General features: G+C 41.4%; 2 protein-coding genes and 1 long non-coding RNA gene across 5 annotated transcripts in view; 2 read left to right on the top strand and 1 right to left on the bottom strand.

The window, feature by feature from the left end:
• The first annotated feature begins 67 nt into the window (after nucleotides 1-67).
• On the top strand, nucleotides 68-14,954 carry rab15 (RAB15, member RAS oncogene family). Of its 3 annotated transcripts, XM_042094650.1 has the most exons (8): nucleotides 68-294; nucleotides 4,202-4,296; nucleotides 9,557-9,617; nucleotides 9,722-9,782; nucleotides 10,236-10,313; nucleotides 11,461-11,550; nucleotides 11,815-11,880; nucleotides 13,345-14,954. In XM_042094650.1, the coding sequence occupies exons 3-8, from the start codon at nucleotides 9,571-9,573 to the stop codon at nucleotides 13,501-13,503; spliced, it is 501 nt and encodes a 166-aa protein (XP_041950584.1). In that variant the 5' UTR covers nucleotides 68-294; nucleotides 4,202-4,296; nucleotides 9,557-9,570; the 3' UTR covers nucleotides 13,504-14,954. The 3 variants fall into 3 exon arrangements, with proteins under 3 accessions (XP_041950584.1, XP_041950585.1, XP_041950583.1); XM_042094651.1 differs by lacking the exon at nucleotides 4,202-4,296; XM_042094649.1 differs by lacking the exon at nucleotides 68-294 and having other exon boundaries at nucleotides 4,034-4,296.
• Nucleotides 14,955-15,268: 314 nt separating this feature from the next.
• LOC121711514 lies at nucleotides 15,269-20,703 on the bottom strand. Its single transcript, XR_006032353.1, has 3 exons — nucleotides 20,357-20,703; nucleotides 15,548-15,581; nucleotides 15,269-15,449 (listed from the first exon to the last, which is right to left on the bottom strand). It is a non-coding gene; the product is annotated as an uncharacterized LOC121711514 (long non-coding RNA).
• Nucleotides 19,352-20,764, top strand: part of LOC121711513 (signal-induced proliferation-associated 1-like protein 1) — a 95,174-nt gene continuing 93,761 nt past the window's right edge. Inside the window, 1 exon segment of the mRNA XM_042095173.1 lies at nucleotides 19,352-19,691. The gene's annotated coding sequence lies outside the window, so the exon portion shown is untranslated.

Raw genomic sequence — 20,764 nt, forward strand, 5'->3', positions numbered from 1 at the left:
AATCACTCACAACCAGTGGCTGTAAAAGGATTTTGACCGTCATCTGTCTCTTCCACGCGTTAACAGAAATATATTTGTTTCATTTTGCATATCCTGTATCTCACTGTAACAGCTCAGTCTATCTCACATGTTTCCAAATATATTGAAATAACTTGCCATAAGAATAATGTCATAGGAATATCGATAGGCTTGATGATAGCATATTATGTTCCATTTTGGGCTTTCAGCAATTTAGCAGTCATAAATCGACATTTTGTCACGAGGCTGCAATTCAGACAGCAGCACACATCTCAGGTAGGCCTACCCTAGTCCAAACAAGATAATGTTGATCTTAAAAGTTGAAAGAAAACAAAGTCCGCCTGAAATGTTGCCTCTTTTGGTCAAATTTGTATTGGCTATTTGTGCCCATCTCACCGGATCTCGTTTTGTAGCCTTTTTTGCCAGTAACGAATGAATATCAATGGGCTATAATTTCCACAATTCAACTCTGTAAAAATGGTGGGCGGGGGGTGTCCGAGTGGAAGCTTTTTGTCTGCTTGTGCTCCAGCCCTCCTCCCTCCACCCATTTTGACGGTGTTGTCAAGTGAAACAGATGATGCTGAGCGCATCTTAGCCGCCGCACCCACTACAGGCAGAGTTATTGGAATCCCTCCTACATCACCGATCGTTTATGGCCCTCCCCACACAGCAAAAGGACTCCGCGGCGGATCCGCCGCGGAGGTATGACGCCTTCCGGAACGGACCCGCGAAACGGACCCGTATCGGAGTCCAGATGCTCTCAGGAACGGATCCGCTACGAAGGCGAATCGCGGACCCGCCGTGGCTCCGCACTGCATCCACTCCGCATCCGCGATTAAAACCTTACCTCCGCGGCGGGTCCGTTTGGGATCCGCAAATTGATACATACATCCGCCGCGGACCCGCAACGGACTCAAAGGCTCATCTGGCCCGGGTCCGTTTTGGACCCGTTTATCTCATTTTCAAAATTCCTTCTGTTCTTGCTGTAGGATAAAACTAGGCAACTATAGGATAAAAGTAAAACTATCACTAGGCTACTACAGCAATATAGGCCTACGATTAATCTGCATTGCCTCGTATTTTTAACTTAACAATACTGTCAATAAACCTAACAGAAAAGGTTTAAGTCAAGACATCAATTTACTGTACAAACGTGATCACTACTCAATGGAAATATAAAATGGACATTTATGGAAAGTTACAGGTTATAAGCTATTCTGTTTTTGTCAAGTAGCCTACATTGCCCAGGCTACTTTACATTCATTTTGTGGTCAAAACCTAATTTAGTGCTTTATAGGCCTAGGTCAGTGCAGACATGAAATATTTTATCTAATAGGCTACAACTTCAATGAAATACTGCGCTATGCACAGCTAAAATATCAGAAAATGAATAACTGGTGAATGACAAGAAGTTCAATAAAAAGATTGTTTAATGCTTATTTCTCCTATTACTCCATTTGTGTGGATGGAGGCGGAACACATCTCCTCGTTGCCCGATCCACCGCCGGTTGAAACACCTGATTGCGTGTTTGGTGACCTCAGTGTCCGTGGCAGACCGTGTCACCATGTTTTTCCTCACAGCACCTGTAATCAAACAGACAGATATGTTTATGTTTATGGTATGTAGCATCCAAAGCCAAGTATGCCTACACAATACAATATATGAGATAGGTATTAAGGAGATTAAATTAAAAAAGAAACATGACTTACAAAGCTCCTCTGTTCGCTGCACGTTGAGGGCTGGTGTGGGGGTGGAGGGAGTTGAGGAGGGACTGCCGTTCCTGGCCCATAGTGAGGTGGGTGGTGTGCGAGAGGGGGAAAAAAATTGTATTAAATGGTAGTTATCTGTTAACCATGACTGATAATACACATGGGGCCTTTCTATTCACTAATATTTCAGAGATCAGTCCCTACCTTGAGTAACTCTCCGTATGTTAAATGCAGGTGCAGGGAGTTGAGGTGGTGAAGAGTGTTGCGGTCCTGCCCCATGGTGAGGTGCTAAGGGAGATAAATGGTTGTGATCTGTTAACCATGGTAGGCTGAGAGCTACAGGGCCAAACAATGGCAAACAAAATCAAATCTCTGGTCATGCTGGACATGAATTTGTATGTTTCAATATTTTGGTATGCACTATCTATATCAACTCCATGAATGGATTGACATTGAAATCAATGTGTTTCAATACAATCTGATAATAATGAATGAACTTTTCAGGCAATATTGCATGAATGCAGATGTTTTAACTGACAAAATATTTGGCTGAGATTTTGAAAGTAATGGATAAAGTATGCAGAAAATCTGAGATGGTAATGCAGATGCAATCTGTTGATCTGAAATGGAGTGACTACTGCTGTGTTAATATAGATGGGGCCACTGTATTCAATATTATTTCAGAGATCAGTCTTTACCTTAACAGTTTTCTCCAGGTTGAGGGGTAGTGACTCGGCTGCCTGGCACTCGGCGACATGGTGGAGCTGGAGGAATAGATACAAAGAGAGGGGAATGTCTAGCACTAAGAATGTTAACCATATCTCTAATATTAATATTATGATTTAGTTATTTCAATGTTAAGAGAGTATTACTTACTTTGCCAGTGCAATAGGCTTGGGCTTGAGGCTTCAACTGATATACCAGGCGAGTTGGAAGGTACCTCAGAGATGCAAAGTCACCATTTTCTGGCTCTTCACTGTCATCAGAGTCCCCGAAACGATGGCTGTTACATAACGATATCATTATGGTTATTGCAATCCCAAAATTTCCAAATATACATATAGTACAAGCATCTCTGGTCTATTTTGGAATGCTACGGGAATGTGTTCACATTACATTTTAACAACCCAGAAAGTATCTTACTTGATCAAGCAAACCCAACAGAGGCAATCGTAACGTTAGATGCTAGAATCCAGCCGATAAAAGTTGACGCTGCAGAACAAACAAAATAGAAGATGGGGACCACGTTCCATACAGTTAAGTTACGTTAGCATAATAAATCACAAACAGATGCCAATAGTTGTCTGAACCGACTTAAACAGTGATTAAAATGCCGAGGCTTTCATTACAAAGATGGCAGATAGAAACTAAAGTTACGTAATGTTATGATTCCAAACTTGGCAAAATGCAAACGTTAATGCACAGCTAGCTAGAGGCTAGGGCTAAACCATTATCAGTGAGTCAACATGCTGAAGTTGTAGGTAGCTATCATAGCAGACGAGTGCTTCACTGACTTCATTGACTGAAATACCAGTGCCAGTATCACCTTAATCAAGGTTTGCATCGCAAACGTGATTTCAATATATGTATAGCACTAATAGACATTAGCAATAACTTATGCAATTGCGCCTAGCAGCATGCTAGCTAGCAGCTATATGCCGCTAGCATAGTAGCACTATATGGACAACAGCGACACATTAAAACAGACAAGACCAGACTAATGTTAAATAACAATGTGTGTTTTTTAAATCACACTACCATAACATATTCTGCCGAAATTGCTATCCCATTTTAAATCAGATAGGCTACAGACTCATATGAGCATCACAGCTAACAATAACGTTAACTTTGCACAAACTGTTGCACAAAATGACAAACGTCTCTGGTTGCACTAACGTTAACGTTAGTCCTAATATCAAACAACGTCATTACAATCAATAAACATGATGATTATAAAACCACAAAGGCCAATGTTTAGCTATTGTGAATGTCGCAATATATTAATAAATATCACTTACTCGAGAGGGTTCAGCGCAACCGTGTCCCAGCAAAGAAAATATCCACTAGTATGACTCTTCTTGGCTCTTGGTGTACAGTCATGTTCAACCGTTACAGTATAGGCGCGTCCGCGCCCGCGGATCCGACATGGGTCCACTCAGGATCCGCTGTTTGACAGTAGAATTTACGGGGCCGCCTGAAGGCGGAGCTGATCCTCTGTGCGGCACCAAAACGAATGCGACAGTCACGCGGGTTTGCCGACTTGAAGGCGGATCCGCCTAGGAGTCTACTGCTGTGTGGGTCTAGTCATGCTACCAGATTGACAGCTTCTTGGAAGGAACGAGAAGATAATAAGCGTGCGCTGCATGCAGCCGACATGGAATGTGTATATGCAACAGCACATAGAAATTCATCGCTGAGTTAGCTAAACGTCCGTGCATGAAATCATGGCTAAGCAATATGATGTTCTGTTCAGACTCTTGCTTCTTGGAGACTCCGGAGTCGGAAAAACCTGTTTATTATGCAGATTCACGGACAATGAATTTCACCCTTCACATATTTCCACAATAGGTAAGATCGCATGTAGCCTATTGCATTATTAAGTTCTTTTGATTTACAGTTTTCCTAAAGACTCCAACCGACCTACTCTACGCCCCCAAATGCATACAGTCGGCGCGCCTATAATTTACTCCCTTCCGTTATAGTAAAAATATCTTGAGGCCTTGTCAATGCGGGTTACTGTATAGCCAACAACTGGTTTCAACGATGTGTGAGTGTGTAAGATATTGCGTCTTTGCTTGAATACTATGGTCTTGTTTCGATAGAACTGCAGGTGTATGCATAGGCTGATGAGAGCAGTATTGGATGCTTTCGATGACACGATGAGACTATGCCAAAATTCTCATTTCAAAGTCTGTAGCCTACTAAATTATGTTTTCATTAGTCATTCGTTTCATTCTACAATTGCTTTACTAATGTCTTTACCTCATATAATCGTGGACTGCATGTCAAAGCTCCTGCAATAATATATTGAATAGGCCTGTTGTTATTATCCTATAGCCTAGCCTGTTACTATAGCCTATATTATTATCATCAACATGGCAGTCTACTGTTTTTAAAATCAGAAAACATGTATGAACAACTTGAATACTTAAGAGGATAGAATTATGTTATAGTCTGTTTATTTAAAAAGACTGCCATACTGCAAATGGAGTCCCCCAAACAATTGAAAGACAAGGTTATTTCCTTTCCTATAATCTACTTTTCAGATTTTATTATGTTCTTGACCAAACATTCAATAAGACTCTATACATACACTATACATAAAATATTCTGAAGGCAAAATAACACCATGTCTCTTATTTCTCTGTTTTAGGCAGTTTACACAGTCCCTGAAAAACAATGCACATAATCCAGATAATCAATAAATTAAGAAGACAGTACTTTGGAGATCTCTAGACTCAGACAGAGGCAATTTTATTGTTTTTTGCTGACAAACTACTATATCTGTGATTAGAATTTTTTAAAAATAATATAGTTTCAAAGCAAAAGCCATGTGTTTGCGTGCCCAGTGGCACTGCTCACATATTTCTTCAGTATCTGCACATTTCAGCACTGATCTCCATTCTCAAACTAGCCTTAATTGTTTTTTTTAACATGTGATTCATCACACAGCTTGAAATGACAAATTGAAACATTCTACTGTCTCTATTGTACAGTGGAGTTTGGTTGTTTATACTTATACTTATATTTACCATTTCTGCTGTAAGTGCATGTTGTGTGTGATGTCTGCTACTGAGACCTTTGAATTTCCCCTTGGGGATCAATAAAGTATCTATCTATCTATATATATATATATTGTTAATAGGCTATATTTCATTTGATCATTTCCAGCTGTGTGATGAGTCACATGTTTACAAATCAATTTCAATATATATATTTGTTAGTGATGTGGATTACCACTCCCTCATTCACACCCCTATTTAAACCCCCATTCTGACAGATCCCGAGCTCTAAGTCCCAGTGTAAACAGTGTAATCCTATGCCCAGCCTTCCCCACCCGCTTGAATCATATTTCATCTCTGTTGCAGCATTCTCCAGAGGCTCTCTGTCTGGCACGCTGCTTATCTCTCACAAGAAATAGGGTTTCCTGTACGGTTCACCAGTCTGTGCATGTCCGTGTCAGTGGACTTCTCTCATATGACAACACAACGGAAGGCCCGGCTGTTACATTTGGTGGTGTAGTGCAGGACTCGCACCAACTATCATCCCAAAATAGTCTCCCCATGCCTAAGCCTATTTAGGCTCTATAGCTTGCATTGTCCTTTTCTAGTGAGGACCTACAAAATTGTGACACTTCAGTATCAAATCATGTATATTCAGTAGCGCCCTTCTGTCTAATTAGGCCAGAGAACTGAGGTGTAAAGACGTCATCCTCTGTCACATCCATGATGTGTTTTTCATGAGGAAGGAACAGCATCCTCTGTTTCATGCCATGTTCATTTCATGTGTAAGGAACAGTTAAAGGAGAATTCCGGTGTGATATTGACCTAAAGTGTGTTGAAACATGATACCGAGTGTGAACATATGTCTCAGATCAGATTCCAAAAATAATTTTGTGGAAATGCATGGATTCCAGTTGCTGCTACTGGAAGAAACTGGAATCCATGCATTTCCACTGAATTATTTTTGGAATCTGATCCCTTAACATACCTGTTCATTCTTACTCGTCGCTCGACTTATTGTGACTAAATTCAAGATGGCTGCAAACACTAAACTTCGTGAAGATACTGTATAAATCGTCTTGTAAGTAAACTACCAGTGCTTTTTCAAAGTTCTCAATGTCTCGTTTTAAATGTCAGGGCCCTCGGAAGTCTACCAATGAAGTGTGGAGATACATTGAGCCTCGTAAATGGTGTAAAACAGTGATTTATTTGCATGGCTAGCCCGATGCCGAAGCACTACCATTGAAAAAGCTGTTGGTAGCATTGGCTAACTAGCGCCAGATTTTGGAGTGCAGGGGACAAGCCGAGATGGGCTATGAGACATACGTTCACACTCGGTATCATGTTTCAATACACTTTAGGTCAATATCACACCGGAATTCTCCTTTAAAAGGCTTAGAAGCCATCCAATACCCATTTTAAAGGCAAAGTAAAGGCAAACTGTAATCCAGTACACCTTTTTGTTAAATTCTTTACATATCTACTGTATTCTACCTGTCTATATGTGAGCACCAAAAAAACCTCAGTTCACATTATGACCACTGAAGGGAAAGGTCCATTTCATTGTTTTGTTTTGCTGTTGTTGTTGTTTTTTGGTTTAAACATCAATCAACCATTTTTTTTGCTAGAATCAGTGACTGCACCTTTAATTAACAAGCAGAGATACGTAGAGCTGAGATGCATAATCAAATTACCCTGTTGTCAGGAGTCTTCTAAATGAGATCTTGTGAAAGAGATTGACTCAGGCTGTGTTGTAAAGAAATGGCACTCTTGCAGTTTATAAGGACTGAAAACGTACCTTACAAGGTTGTTATCGTCACAGCTTGTTTGGTTAGTCTTCTATGCAGGGCTAAAATGTGAGCGTGCCCTTGTACTTGCACTAGCTTGATATTTCTAAAGCCCTGTCAGTCTGCTATGGTTTGATAGCAGTTGTATTAAGCCATGCATGTGATAGCAGTTGTATTAAGCCAGTTGTCAAGAGACCAAAATGCTAATAGAGCAAGCTGTTGCCACAGATCCATTCTCTTAAAAAAACAAAATCTCCAGTTGCCCATAGCTTGGGGAGTTGCCATTATCTGAAAACAGACTTGTTTCTGTTACATGCTAATTACAAATGTCAGAGTTGCATGCGGTATTTAGAACTGCCATATTTGCTTAAGCTTGTAGTCTTCCTGATCTTATTCGATTAGTTCAGTGAAAACTTCTGCCCAGAGGAATTTGTGTCATTTAGCTAAATAAGTTAAACTGGTACCATATGTCTGTAATAATTTGGAGTTCATAGTTATAAAGGTTAATTTATAGTACACTGTATGTTTGGACTTGGTTTAAGCATTGTCCAGCATAAAAGTCAGTGCAGCTTCTTCCAGACTCAGTCATCCAGTGTCAGTATGGGACTTGGGACACTTTGCATGGCCAGCGGGAGGATTGTCCAGTCCAAAGGGGAAAGATCAGTTTAGCATATCTACCAGAGACTAGAGTCATCCGTTGAAGGAAGTGTCTGTGTGGTTGTTGTTATTTATTGTGAAGACTTGTGTGTAGCTACCAGGAGTCAGTCGGGCCAAATATGAAAATCCATATGAGTGGACAATAAAGATTCTACTCTATTCTATTTCCTATAAATGTACAACCATCAGTATCCTGAGTCCTGCCAGAGGACGGTGGTTTGTTTATGTTTTATGGAGCTCATTAATTAGTAGGCACCCTTCTGAGGATAGTTGTCTCTGGCCAAACACCACATTAGCTGTTTTTTCACACGAATCCCCCAAGTTATTGCAGAAATTGCCTCGCTTCCTCCTCGGCTCTCCCCAGTGTCATTAAAGCTGGGAGGAGGACGACTGTTCACTTTTATCTTCCTTACCCACTGACTGCCTTGGGCCCACACAGCTACTGACGATAATGATAGCCCAGCCCTGTGTTACTGTCTGAATGCTTTCTAATGAAAATGAAACGCTTGCTCCGGCTGCCTTAGTGGTGTTCTCTACAGATAGATAGAACATGTAGGAGAGAGAGAGAGAGAAATAGAGTGAGAGAGAGAATACGATTAAGAGAGTGAGAGTGAGGGAAGTATGTTTTTGAATGTACCTCTGAATTCTATATTGTCATCATGTCTACATAGAACAGCTAGTTTCTCTAGAAAGTGTCCAAACTGTGCACTTTACTGAGTATAAATGCTAGTTCCATCTTTCTTTCTAACTTTTCTAGAGTTTGTTATGACATCTGACTAGAGACATTGTTCTATTATTTAAGAGCACATTTAAATGATAAAGGCTGGGTGGACATCTGATTGCATTGCACAAGCCATTTAAGCAGTCTGAGGCTGTGGTTGTTTTGAAGAGGGAACCATACCTCTTCAGCTGTCAGCATTCTAGTCTCCCCTCTCGTCAGTGATCAATACAGCCTCTCTAAGGAAACTACAGCACCGTGATCAGCCTAAATGACTCTGCACTTATCTAACTTTAAAAGGCTGTGTTAGTACTCTGTGTGCTAATTTTGGAAATTTTGGATTGTATGTTTGCAGAGCTGTAGCCTAGAAATCTAGACGCACCCAAGCGGTAGCAGATCTGTGTATAGAGTTGCCTAATCAGTGCATATCAGCTGTTGGTATATACCCCCACCAGAGTTTACGTTTGCATATGTCTGGCAGATTGTTGATGACATTCAAAGCCCTTCATGACCTCTGCCCTCCATACAGTATGTCACAGAACTCCTACAGACTTATACGTTCATCTAGCTGGATTATTGTCAGTACCAAACATCAGGCTCACCACAATGGGGGCAAAGGCTCCCCTCACACATTCGCGCTCTCGACTCCATTTCACAATACAAAACGGCTCTTAAAACCCACTTTTTCAAGATAGCTTATGGACTTTAATGTCCCTTCTACTATCACTATGTTTTAATTTTCTTGTTTTTGTGTGTTTTTGTGTGCTGATTATTATTTTTTTTCACTGTGTTTACATTAAGTTATTATTATTGTTATTATTATTATTATTATTATTATTATTATTTTCTGTATGTCCGGTATTCCTCCCTCACTTATATGTATGTCGAAGAGACACCCATATGATTTGCTATCTACATTACAGCACATTTGTCTTGTGTTGCAGGTGTCGATTTCAAAATGAAGACCTTAATGATAGATGGAATTAAAGTAAGGATACAGATATGGTGAGTGGATGCATGAAATGAATATTTGATGCATTTACATCTGCCACTGAAAAGTGCCCTCTTAGAACCGTACCTTGTGAGCATGGTGTGTTTGCCTCCTGCAGGGACACGGCGGGCCAGGAGAGATACCAGACTATAACCAAACAGTACTACAGACGCGCGCAGGTGAGGGCAAAGCAACACTGCAGCAAACCCTCGTGCTGCTATGTTATCCTTTCATTATTAGCAGAGGACTTTATTATTATTGGGCAATTCCACGCAAAACTGTCACGTCCATAATGCCAACTAAACGCCATGGTATTTGTATGATGTGAATGATTATGTGAAAAGTTCAAATGCTCAAAATTCAAGTAATTATCATTCTCATCATACCATACCATGGCATTGTGTTAGTGTTATGGACGTGACAGTTTTGCATGGAATTGCCCTATTAGCCTACTGCGTGTTTGTTCCACGTATTCTATGTGTTGAGACCATAGAAATGTTGCACTAGGTGTGATATTCTAGGTCTGTGATTTTTAGGATGTGTTCATGTATCACAATTTAAAGATCGATTGGAAGAGTCAGGAAGTCATACAACGGTATCGATTATGCGCTCGTCTTCCTTACTCTCATCAGGGAATCTTCCTGGTGTACGACATCACGAGCGAGCGGTCCTTCCAGCACATTATGAAGTGGGCCAGTGATGTGGATGAGGTAAGGCCGCGGGGTCACGCGGCAGCCAGCACTGGGCCTACACTGGCACACATGGGGCCTAGGGCTCTGTGTCAGCTGGTATCTGGGAATGAGCTTGTCACTTACCTCAGTTCAGTTTTTAGTAGCTCTGACGTTATCAGTATACGTAAATCATGATGTTCAGTATCCCATGTTTAAAGTAAGACAATGTAGGAATTCCCCTTTTTGTCATTTAACCACATACTACCACATTGTGCCCTAATTTGTTCATAACTGACGAGAAGGGTCCTTCTCCCGTAACAACTACTTTACAATACCAGGCGTTCTGTGTGCACAGTCTCCATTTCCCATATTGTTAGTCAGAGTGCCATCAGCATGCGTTTGAAGCCTTTACTTTAAGGTAAACTAGCTACATTATGTTGCTTTAAAGTTCGGAAAGTACAAATACAAAGCATACCTGCCCACCCCTCCTGTCTGACCTGATCTTCTTCTGGGTCTGTCCATCTCACCTATTGCTCCTGACTGTTGCCTGCTTGGTTTCCTGTATGACTGGTTCACTCGAGTGAGGCCCCACTGTGTGTGTTCTCTCCACCTTAGTACACTCCTGTGTTCTCTCCTCCTTAGTACGCTCCTGTGTTCTCTCCACCTTAGTACACTCCTGTGTTCTCTCCTCCTTAGTACGCTCCTGTGTTCTCTCCTCCTTAGTATGCTCCTGTGTGCATGTGTTCCCTCCTCCTTAGTACACTCCTGTGTTCATGTGTTCCCTCCTCCTTAGTACGCTCCTGTGTTCATGTGTTCTGTCCTCCTTAGTACACTCCTGTGTTCATGTGTTCCCTCCTCCTTAGTACGCTCCTGTGTGCATGTGTTCTGTCCTCCTTAGTACACTCCTGTGTTCATGTGTTCCCTCCTCCTTAGTACACTCCTGTGTTCATGTGTTCCCTCCTCCTTAGTATGCTCCTGTGTTCATGTGTTCCCTCCTCCTTAGTACACTCCTGTGTTCATGTGTTCATGTGTTCTCTCCTCTTTAGTATGCTCCTGTGTTCATGTGTTCTGTCCTCCTTAGTACGCTCCTGTGTTCTCTCCTCCGTAGTATGCTCCTGTGTCCATGTGTTCATGTGTTCTCTCCTCTTTAGTACGCTCCTGTGTTCATGTGTTCTCTCCTCTTTAGTACGCTCCTGACAAAGTGCAGAAGATTCTCATAGGGAACAAATCGGACGAGGAGCATAAGAGACAGGTGGCTACAGAGCAGGGTACCAAGGTGAGTTTCGGCTGTTTCATGTCATTAATACAATAATATACATTCATTCATTAGTATGATTATGTATGTATGTATTATATATGACAGATTTATTTGTATAGCACATTTGGTACGCAAGGCAACTCAATCAGCTTTACATTATAATTTTGAAAGATGGCATATTTTCTAAAACCATAGTAACTAAACCACAGTAATAGACATACTGTACATTCATTAATAAAACTGAAAAGCACTTTAGTAAAGGGAACTGAATTTCTTCTACAGCTTGCCAAAGCTTATGGAATGGACTTCTACGAGACAAGTGCCTTCACCAACCACAACATCAAGGAGGTATAGTAATTTGTTTGAATCTATTCATTGAGTTTACTTAATGCATTCTCGTGATTGTAGATGTCCTGTCTGTAGAAAGATGAGATACAGACACTGTTATATCAGTGCTATATATCAATAGAAGTAAGCTTTCTTAATGCCATTCTATAAACATAAGTATAAGTATATATACTCTATTGATCCTGTGAGGGAAATTTGGTCTCTGCATTTAACCCAATTGGTGAATTAGTGAAACACACTCAGCACACAGTGAACACACAGTGAGGTGAAGCACACATTAATCCCGACGCAGTGAGCTGCCTACTACAGCGGCGCTCGGAGAGCAGTGCAGCCGTTCCTACTGGTCGGGGTTCGATTACAAGTCCGAAGCGCTAACCAGTAGGCCACGGCTGCCCCCGTACATTGTGGACATTGTGCATAATATTAAACCAGGTTTGTAATGATTTTGTGGTGGCTGAGAAACACTCTACAACTAGAGAGGCATACAAATAGGAGACGGGTCGTTGTTTGAAGTTGCAGAATAGCAATGATTATAATTTCTCGAAAGAAGTCAGAGTTATGAATAATTGTAAATTAGCTGAGAAAAGGCTGCGATATGTTGTGAGCATTACTATTAATTATTTATCTGTGTAATAGTAAAGTTTTTGTAGTAGACAATATTGATTCCCCTGAAAGCATGGTATCACCAGGTCTGATGAATTATATGATGCTGTTTTAACGCTACATGACATCAAGGCCTGATGTATGGATTGTATTACAGTTAAACATTTGAATGTCTCTGTCCTCTGATTGCCATGTGCTTCACTGTTTTTATGGTGTTCTACCACACTCTGTCACCTCTGTATTAGAAGCACCTGTTATAAAGGACAAAGCTGGAAAATTAAATAGCATGACTCATTTATAAACCCATTGACCTCTCCAATATTCTCTGTAATGCACCGGAAAGAATCTTGTTAACAATCATAGGAATATTTGTTGTTTTTTTTATCACAGAAAATCAGTTTGGTCTTAACTTTTGATGCCATGCTGATTTAAAATGAGGAAAATAGATCCTCTGACATTGCTGAAGCGCACGGAACGCCTGGTATTGCACCATATTACCCCTTTAGTGCTAACGGCTACCAAGCATATTGAAAATTGAAAAGGGGGATTTCTAGATGTTACTTTAATGTTAAGTGTACGGGAACCATTGCAGCATATTAAAATAAATGAAAAGACGAGTAATGCTTTTGTTTAGCTGTGGTGCGTAGGGCAGGACCGCTGTCTTGACTGTGTTCGTGTAGCCCTGGCCAAGATGTGTGCCACAATTTAAAGGAAGACACCACCATACAACATACTGTTCAAGATTTAGCAGTGGACCTTCCATGTAATAACCAATGATAAACAACACTCAGCTACAGAGAAATGTGTTTATTGTTCATTTTAACTGAGCAGTGTTGTTAATCCTCATGACTGTTGCTTCAGTCTTTCACACGGCTGGCCGAGCAGGTCCTTCAGGCTAACTGGAAAGACCTGGACGTACTGAGAGCATCTGTGACTGACGAGCTCAACATCGCCGCCCTGGAGGAAGAAGAAGGCATAGGCGATGGCCATGGAGACTCACAAAAAGCCTGCTGGTGTTAAAAACAAAGCGGGAAATGACATTGCCTCCTCATGCAATCAAGGCCTGTTATATTTTTCTTTATGGACAAACATTTACACTGGTATGAACATTAGTCTCCACACTGGCTCGCTATGACGTGTCCAGATTGAGGTCAGCAGGGTTCGGCGCCTTGAGTTGCTCTTCCACCAGGACACCACAAACTGAATGAACAGAGGTGCCTCTCCTGCGGTTTCTGTGGGTCTGAAACACACTCTTAGCCACCTGTACAGTGCCATACACAATTTAGCCCACTAGATGGCCTCGCCTGCTTTCTAACGGCTGTGAGGGATGCAGAGGAGTTCAAATATGGTGGCAGGATTCTCAAATCCAAGGTGAGTGGGTGTCAGAGGATGTTCAGGTATTATGTAGCTGATTCTTTGTTTGTTTTTTCTGGTCATTTCTGCCTGGGTTTCCTTGGATTGTTCCACTGTGGTGTGTGTGCAAGGCCTTTTGAAGATCAGCTGTATGCGCAGTGAGTGCTATGAATAAAGATATGACTGTTTGTTGTGGTTCCAGCTGTTTGAAATGCTTGTGATTAACGACTAGATTGTCTTCATGCCCCCACAAAACAAAACACCAACGCTTGGGGCTTTTAATAGTAAGTTTCAGGTTGACGTTCAGATGTGGTCTACATGAAGAAAAAGGCAACCACACAGCAGTTTGTTTTGTGCAGCTAATTTCACCACAGCTGTTTTATGACTGTGCAACTCCTTCAGCTGAAACAAGGGTCACTGCAAAATGTCCTCAGTGGAATGTTTTAATCATCAAATGCTTGTATAGTTGCTGTTTGCATCCTTGGCGTCAAATAATGCAACTTGCTGACCCAGCTTCTGTTGTATAGCAGACATTGAGCATTTGCACTGCAGATCATCATGCTGAGGAGAATGTAGAAGTGGTACACAACTCATATCATATTTTTCAAGTAATTATAATAATGCACCAGTGTCATGGATTTTGAGTGTGTCTTGGTTTAAATATGTTCAGTATGATCAATGGTTAAAATAGACATTTTAGTTCATATCCCCTTAAACATTTGACTTAAATTGAATATGTTAAATCAGAATGTTTTAGTTTATTACAGGTTATGTACAGTATGGAGACCTGTTTCAGTGCAGTAAAAGCAAAATTGACTTGGTTCTGTCTTTTATCCATATCCACTATTCCAACTTCAGTGAAGTTAAATCTCAACTGATCATGGTATATTGCAACCATTTCACCAGAGACTAGACCACAGAAGCAGTGATTATGGAACTTGCTTAGATGCATCTACTGAAATGATTCAATGTAACCAGTGCAAACCAAGAACAGATTATTTGTATGCGTGCAAGTGATATTAAAGTGTGTTGTATACTGAATGATGTAAAATGCTGTAGATGCTAATATATCTTTGTGTCATTCATTAAAAATGTTTCTCTACACTTGTGAAAATCTACATGGTGTGATACTGCGATTCTTTTTTTGGACTCAAGTGGTCATGACACAGTGGACATAGTCCCTCATTTCTTACTTAACTCTCAGTGGAAATGTTGGGTACCATATTCTTATGAAATGAAGCCATTAGAAATACATAATTCTCTCTCTACTTCTCTCACACCCTCTTTCTCTTTTTCTCCTCATCTCTCTATTTCTCTCACACTGTCTATTTCTCTGTTTCTCCTTATCTCTCTATCTTACACCCTTTTTCTCTATTTTTTCTCATCTCTCTATTTCTCTCACACTATCTCTTCTTCTCACACATACCAATGTGCAGCATACTCTGCCTTTCTCCTCCACTCTCCTTCTGTGTCAAAAAAAAGAACAGATCCTCAGGACACATTGCGTCCGGCTGCCAGGTTTGGGTACAGGTGCTGATGGCATCCTGAGGGTACCCAGCAGGCATCTCAGGCCCAGGTGAGGGCCAGGAACGTCTCTCGCTTCCCTATTTCACCTACACGCACACACATATAGCCGTCTTAATTAAAATGGCCTCTCCCACCAGCAGGGCCAAAAACAGCACCTCTCACCTGTCTTGCTGTCCCCACTCACCTTTGAGCTGGCAGTGGAGAAAGAGCCAGAGCGCCTGGGGAAAGGAAAGAATGAGAATGAAATGGGGGATACTTCTCTAATGGAAGCCATGACGACGTGTTGAGATAGCTTCCTGCCTTTAATGAAATGTTAAATCACTAATGTTAAGGGGAGATGTCAGCATATCTGGAGAAATTAGAAGGGTACTGCAGTGCAGTGCAGATTTGAGAAACTTCTTAATCCTCGTAGCTTGCCGGTTCTCATAAAGTTTCCGGGAAATGTGCTGTGTTCTATCTCAGGTGAAGACTGTGTGTGTTTGTATGTGTGTGTCTGTGTGCTTGTGTTCTCTGTGTGCTGGGGTGTGTGTGTGTGTATGTGTGTGTTCTCTATGTGCTGGAGACTGTGTGTGTGTGTGTGTGTGTGTGCCTTGGTGCTCATAGTGTGTTTCTGTCTATGTCTCTGTGTGTACAAGTGTGTATGTGTGTGCATGAGTGTGTGTGTGTATGCAGAGGTGGTGTTGAGATGATTCAGCCGCTTGTTGTCCCTTGTTGCTATCATGGCATCCCAGAGCTTGGATCACGGCCCAAGCTGAACTTTTTGGATACACAGCGCGCGGCAGAGAGAGAGAGAGAGAGATAAAGAGAGAGAGGGGGGAGCTGTCTCTCCAGAACACAAGCTAAGGCTGGAAGGCTCCCCTTCTCTAAGCCACCTTCCCCGACAATCCTATCCCACCGTAACCAGATCCAGCCACACCATTGGCTCACACGTTACCGGTTGGCTTCATACTGTTGAGTTTTTTCTTCTTTTCACAGGGCATTTTAGATAAGCCAAACAAGGGAAATAGGACAACCACAGTATAGGAGATACTTTATTTTTATGTAATTTGTAGAGTTGTGTATTTATTGTGTATTTATTTGTTTTTATGGGCAAGAGAAGGGTCTGTGTGTGTGCATGTGGCGGGGGCGGTGGGTGAGGGGGTCCAGCTTCAAGGCACTTTCGCTGAGTGGCGTGATGTCATCCTCCCACCTCTCTCTCCTTCTCTTCACTCTGCTTTCACACCAACATGAGTCATGGCCGCATTGTGCGTGGTGGAGGTGTGCGCGCTCTGGAATGTTAACAAGACTGGAAGAAGAAAAGAGGCTCAGAGCACCACATTAAATTCTCTCCTCTCCTGGAGGAGACCGCTGGAATTGGACCTATAGAGTCCACTGTGCATGTAAAGGTGGACAAAACCTTCCCTGCAGTTTCATCAGCCTCTAAGCGACAGTGATGATTATTGGCTGCATTTAAAATACTTGTTTTGCTAAAAATGGATGTTAATGAACAAAAAATAATTTTAAAAAGGCAGATTTAATAGTTGACACTATTCTGATTGTCTCTTTGACCCCCTAGTGAGCTGAGTTTATTGACAGCATACATTTGTTGACTATGCGTCGCATAGTGGGGTCTATCTTTTTAGAATATCATTAAATTGAATTGGGTTATGGTGTTTATGGCAGAACTTTAATCCCCCCCTCTCCATTTCTCTCTTTTTCCTTCTCTCCATCTCTCTCTTTCTTCCTCTCTCTCTTGATGGCATCATGAAGAGAAACAAGACTCTCCACAGGTTGTACCTTGACACAGCAGGCCGCATCAGCAACCACACTCCATCAGAGCAAGCCTCAGTGTGGGATTTATATGTATGTGTATGTGTGTGTGTGTGTGTGTTTCTCTTTTCCTTTGCTCTCTGTTGTAAAGCCCTTCATTATTTGAAAGGTTATGAGCCTTGAGGACTGCATGCAGGTGGTATTAATGCTTGAGTTTGTCCCTGTGCCTACATTTAGGAACCAGAGTGGGCATGCTGCAGAAGAATCTACTGGCTAATCTCTTCATAGGCTATGTGCTGGAACAGTGACTCACAGGAAGAACTGACACATTGTGTTGTCAGAATGCCACTCATTGTGAAATAGCCTTCTAAAATAGCAATGAATAGCCTGTTATTGACTCAAAACGCTCTAGTTTATGAGCAGGAAGTCATGTGTAAAAAATGTGCTCCATCGTGGCCACTTGGCTGTCACTTTTTGACAACCTCCCTGCTTGTAAGAGAACAAGGAGGCTATAGGGAAGCAAATGCCTTTTTCATATTTGGCATGGTGTTCCCTCCACCTTTGTATTTTTCATCACAGAAAGAAAAGCTGCCTGTCAGATTCTCTACCATCACAAGAATAATGCATAATAGCAAACAGTCTTTGTTGTTTTGTTTTGTTTACATTGTTTGTCAACTTGTTACTTAATCGACTCCCTTGAGTGCACTGTACCAGTTACTAAAATTGTCCACAGGGCTGGGACTCTTGTTTGCCCATTAATAAGAATGCAAATGCGGAAAACTGTAATGAGCAGGAAAGCCTCTGCTCAGAAGCAGGAGGATGCATAGGCTACAATCTGCAATTATCTGTGTGGAATTCTGAGCTGTCCCTAAATTGTTCTGAGGTGTTCCTAAATTTAAAAAGACTGAACAGATAATACAATACCAGTCACAGATGATCCCCCCCCAGGTTTTCGTTAATTTAGCCTAAAACTTGAGAGGTAAATGCTTCAATCATTTGTTTGAGACACGGAATCTGTAGCCTATTAAATATAAACTTCAAATTGTAAAGGGCTAATTTAATTTGGCTCAAATTATGTCATAATTTCTCATAAATGATGATGAAATATTATGTTCCTGTAATTTGTAATCGCACCCATGTGAAATATCATTATTGTCATCATTTTGCCAGACACATGCATCAGTTGTTCTTTTGGGAACTATACTGTCCTTTGTCTCTGATGGGAACAATGGGCTTGTGTATGTGAAATGAAGTTGTCGCCTTTTTATGTGTCATTTTCTATTAAAGTAAGCGATCTGCTTGAATTAAGACGAATCAAAGGGACCATTCTTCTCATTCCATTGCCTACAGGAGCAACACCAGTGAGGAATTCCACACCACGAGGTCACTCTTGCACTGATCTGATCATCCTCTAGAGGGTGCGTGAAATTCGCACCAGGAGCATAAGCTGTTAACTTCGTTGTGTCAAACTAGTTTATGCAATACATGTTATGGCTGATTTCAAACGAAAAGCTGTTTTCAGCACAGCCTGCAAAAACTAGTTTAACACTCATACAGCATAGAGCAACAGCCAATAAGCCTAAATGACCTAATACGGACAAGACATGACACAAAACAATCTGCGGCGGACATAAGGAATGCATTAAGGTTTATCCAAATGTTTGGCCGCTTGTCACGTTCCTATTCTTCATGTAGCTGCCTATTCTATGTAGGCTAGCCTACAATAATTCTCTCTGCCTATAATCGTGTTCCTGCTGTTGTGACATGTTCCTACGCAGTAGCCTGCGGGTGGTTGAGCTGCGTCTTCTGTTGCATCCATAAACTTTGCAAATTTATTTTCATGTGTTTCTGTAAGATTACATTTCATAAATAGTCAAATCTGCGTAATCCTAAACCAGCTGTCTCAGTCATTCAAAATCTGTGCCACCCCGCTTGTAAATTATAGGCTAGTCTAGCCTACTCTAGATGTTTCTGCTTATTAGAACATGCCTTGGGAGGGAGGGCTACCTCAGAGGGGGAGCAATTTAATATGGTTGAAATGAGAAATGGATCCAAAGTTTTTCTTCTTGCCAATTTGTCTACCAGTTGCATGACGTTTAAATGACTCTATTGTAACTTAGCCGAAGAAGGTTTCCTTCAGACTGTAGGCTTCCCCTTATGCGGGGAAATTATATTTCAAACAGCTCATAGCTGTCACTTGTAGGTTACCCCAGCTTTTCCTTCTCGTGTCTATTCCATTCACTGTTTGTGTATCGCGAGATTCGAATGGGAAGAGTTGATTGTAGTGACCTCATCTCTCCAGCAGCTGCGTAGCGAGTCGGAGTAGCAACTTTTGTATGAACTCCGAAGTTGGCCAATTGCTTGGGAGACACCGGGCTAGACAGACGAGTGAATGGAGTGAGACCTAACAATTGGAAATTTCATGGTTACAAAAACAAGTTGAAGGAGACTCCGCGCCAAATGCACTAATTTCATGTAACGCGCCTGTCAGACAACCTACGTCCATGGCAGAGGTGTTGCTGGAGTTTTAACACTGATTTTAAACGCCAGGGAAGAAAGGAAAGGTATCTCATGTCAAGGTGAGTGTTAACGTTAGCGTCCTAATGGTACGCATTTACATTTCTGTTACAAAACAAACATTTGCTTGTTCCTTTGTTGTTCTTTTTTTTCTTATATTGCTTTGCACACAAATGAAGAAACAGTATGCTAAATGTACGTCCTGTGACGTTTGGCTTGGCTAGTTTGGGGAAATTCAGTTGCTGGTTGGATGTAACGTTCACTGAGAAATCGTATATAACTGCTGAATATCTAGCTAGCAGCACATCACAATGATTAGATGTCTGCACGCTTAAAAAGATAACGTAAAAATGTGAACGTGAGTTAAGAGAAAGTTAACGGCGCAAAGTCTGTCACATATTGTTACGTTGGGTAGCTAGACTGTGCCTGGTCCGTGCTAGGTTTCTGATGCTCACGGGAACTTCGTTGATGTATCTATCGTTAGCGGTAACGTTATTTACTTTTTGTTGAGTAACGGCAAACTTCAAGTGATACGTTATCAAGTGATGGACTTGAAGATGTTAATATTCTGCAAGGTAAAGTGAAGAGGTCTGTCCATTTTTACATTTTACCGTTAGATATGCTGTGTTGTAACACCATCAATAACCTGCTGCCGCGATATTGCTTAGATAAAGCATGGTTAAAGATTGCAGGTCTTCCATGATGAAGTCTCAAGCAAGCAACTTACGTTAGTTGTTATTTTCACCTTTACAGTGGCATGAAGGATGCAGTCTGCCGTTGCATGTTAAGGTTAAACGTGATTTGAGCATCTGCTTCTGAGTGACGTTGAATCTGTCTTGTCTGCGCAAGTTTTTGGCTAACGGGGTAAAAAATAACGGTGATCTGATCTTCCTTTACTTTGCTATTTACTAACCATCTTCAAAGTAGACTGCAAGTTCACAATCGCAGGTCTCTAAAGATGCCGTGAAAAGATGACGCATAAAATCTTTCTGGCAGGACTGTCATGTCAATATAACTCTCCCAGCCATTATCGATATAATTTTACTCCGGCTGTTCACATATTAACGGCTGAATAGCGCATTGTTGTCTTTAAAAGGGCTGGGGAAACAATGCTCGTCCGTCATGGCAACAGGAA

Source organism: Alosa sapidissima, chromosome 6 (genome assembly GCF_018492685.1).
Source record: "Alosa sapidissima isolate fAloSap1 chromosome 6, fAloSap1.pri, whole genome shotgun sequence".
Lineage (NCBI taxonomy): Eukaryota > Metazoa > Chordata > Actinopteri > Clupeiformes > Clupeidae > Alosa > Alosa sapidissima.

Bases quoted from the DNA above. Each gene is read 5' to 3' on its own strand.
- rab15 (XM_042094649.1), top strand. From the start codon at position 4,173: ATGGCTAAGCAATATGATGTTCTGTTCAGACTCTTGCTTCTTGGAGAC. The intron at 4,297-9,556 runs GTAAGATCGCAT...CTTGTGTTGCAG, and splicing joins TTCACATATTTCCACAATAG to GTGTCGATTTCAAAATGAAG. The intron at 9,783-10,235 runs GTGAGGGCAAAG...TACTCTCATCAG, and splicing joins AGTACTACAGACGCGCGCAG to GGAATCTTCCTGGTGTACGA.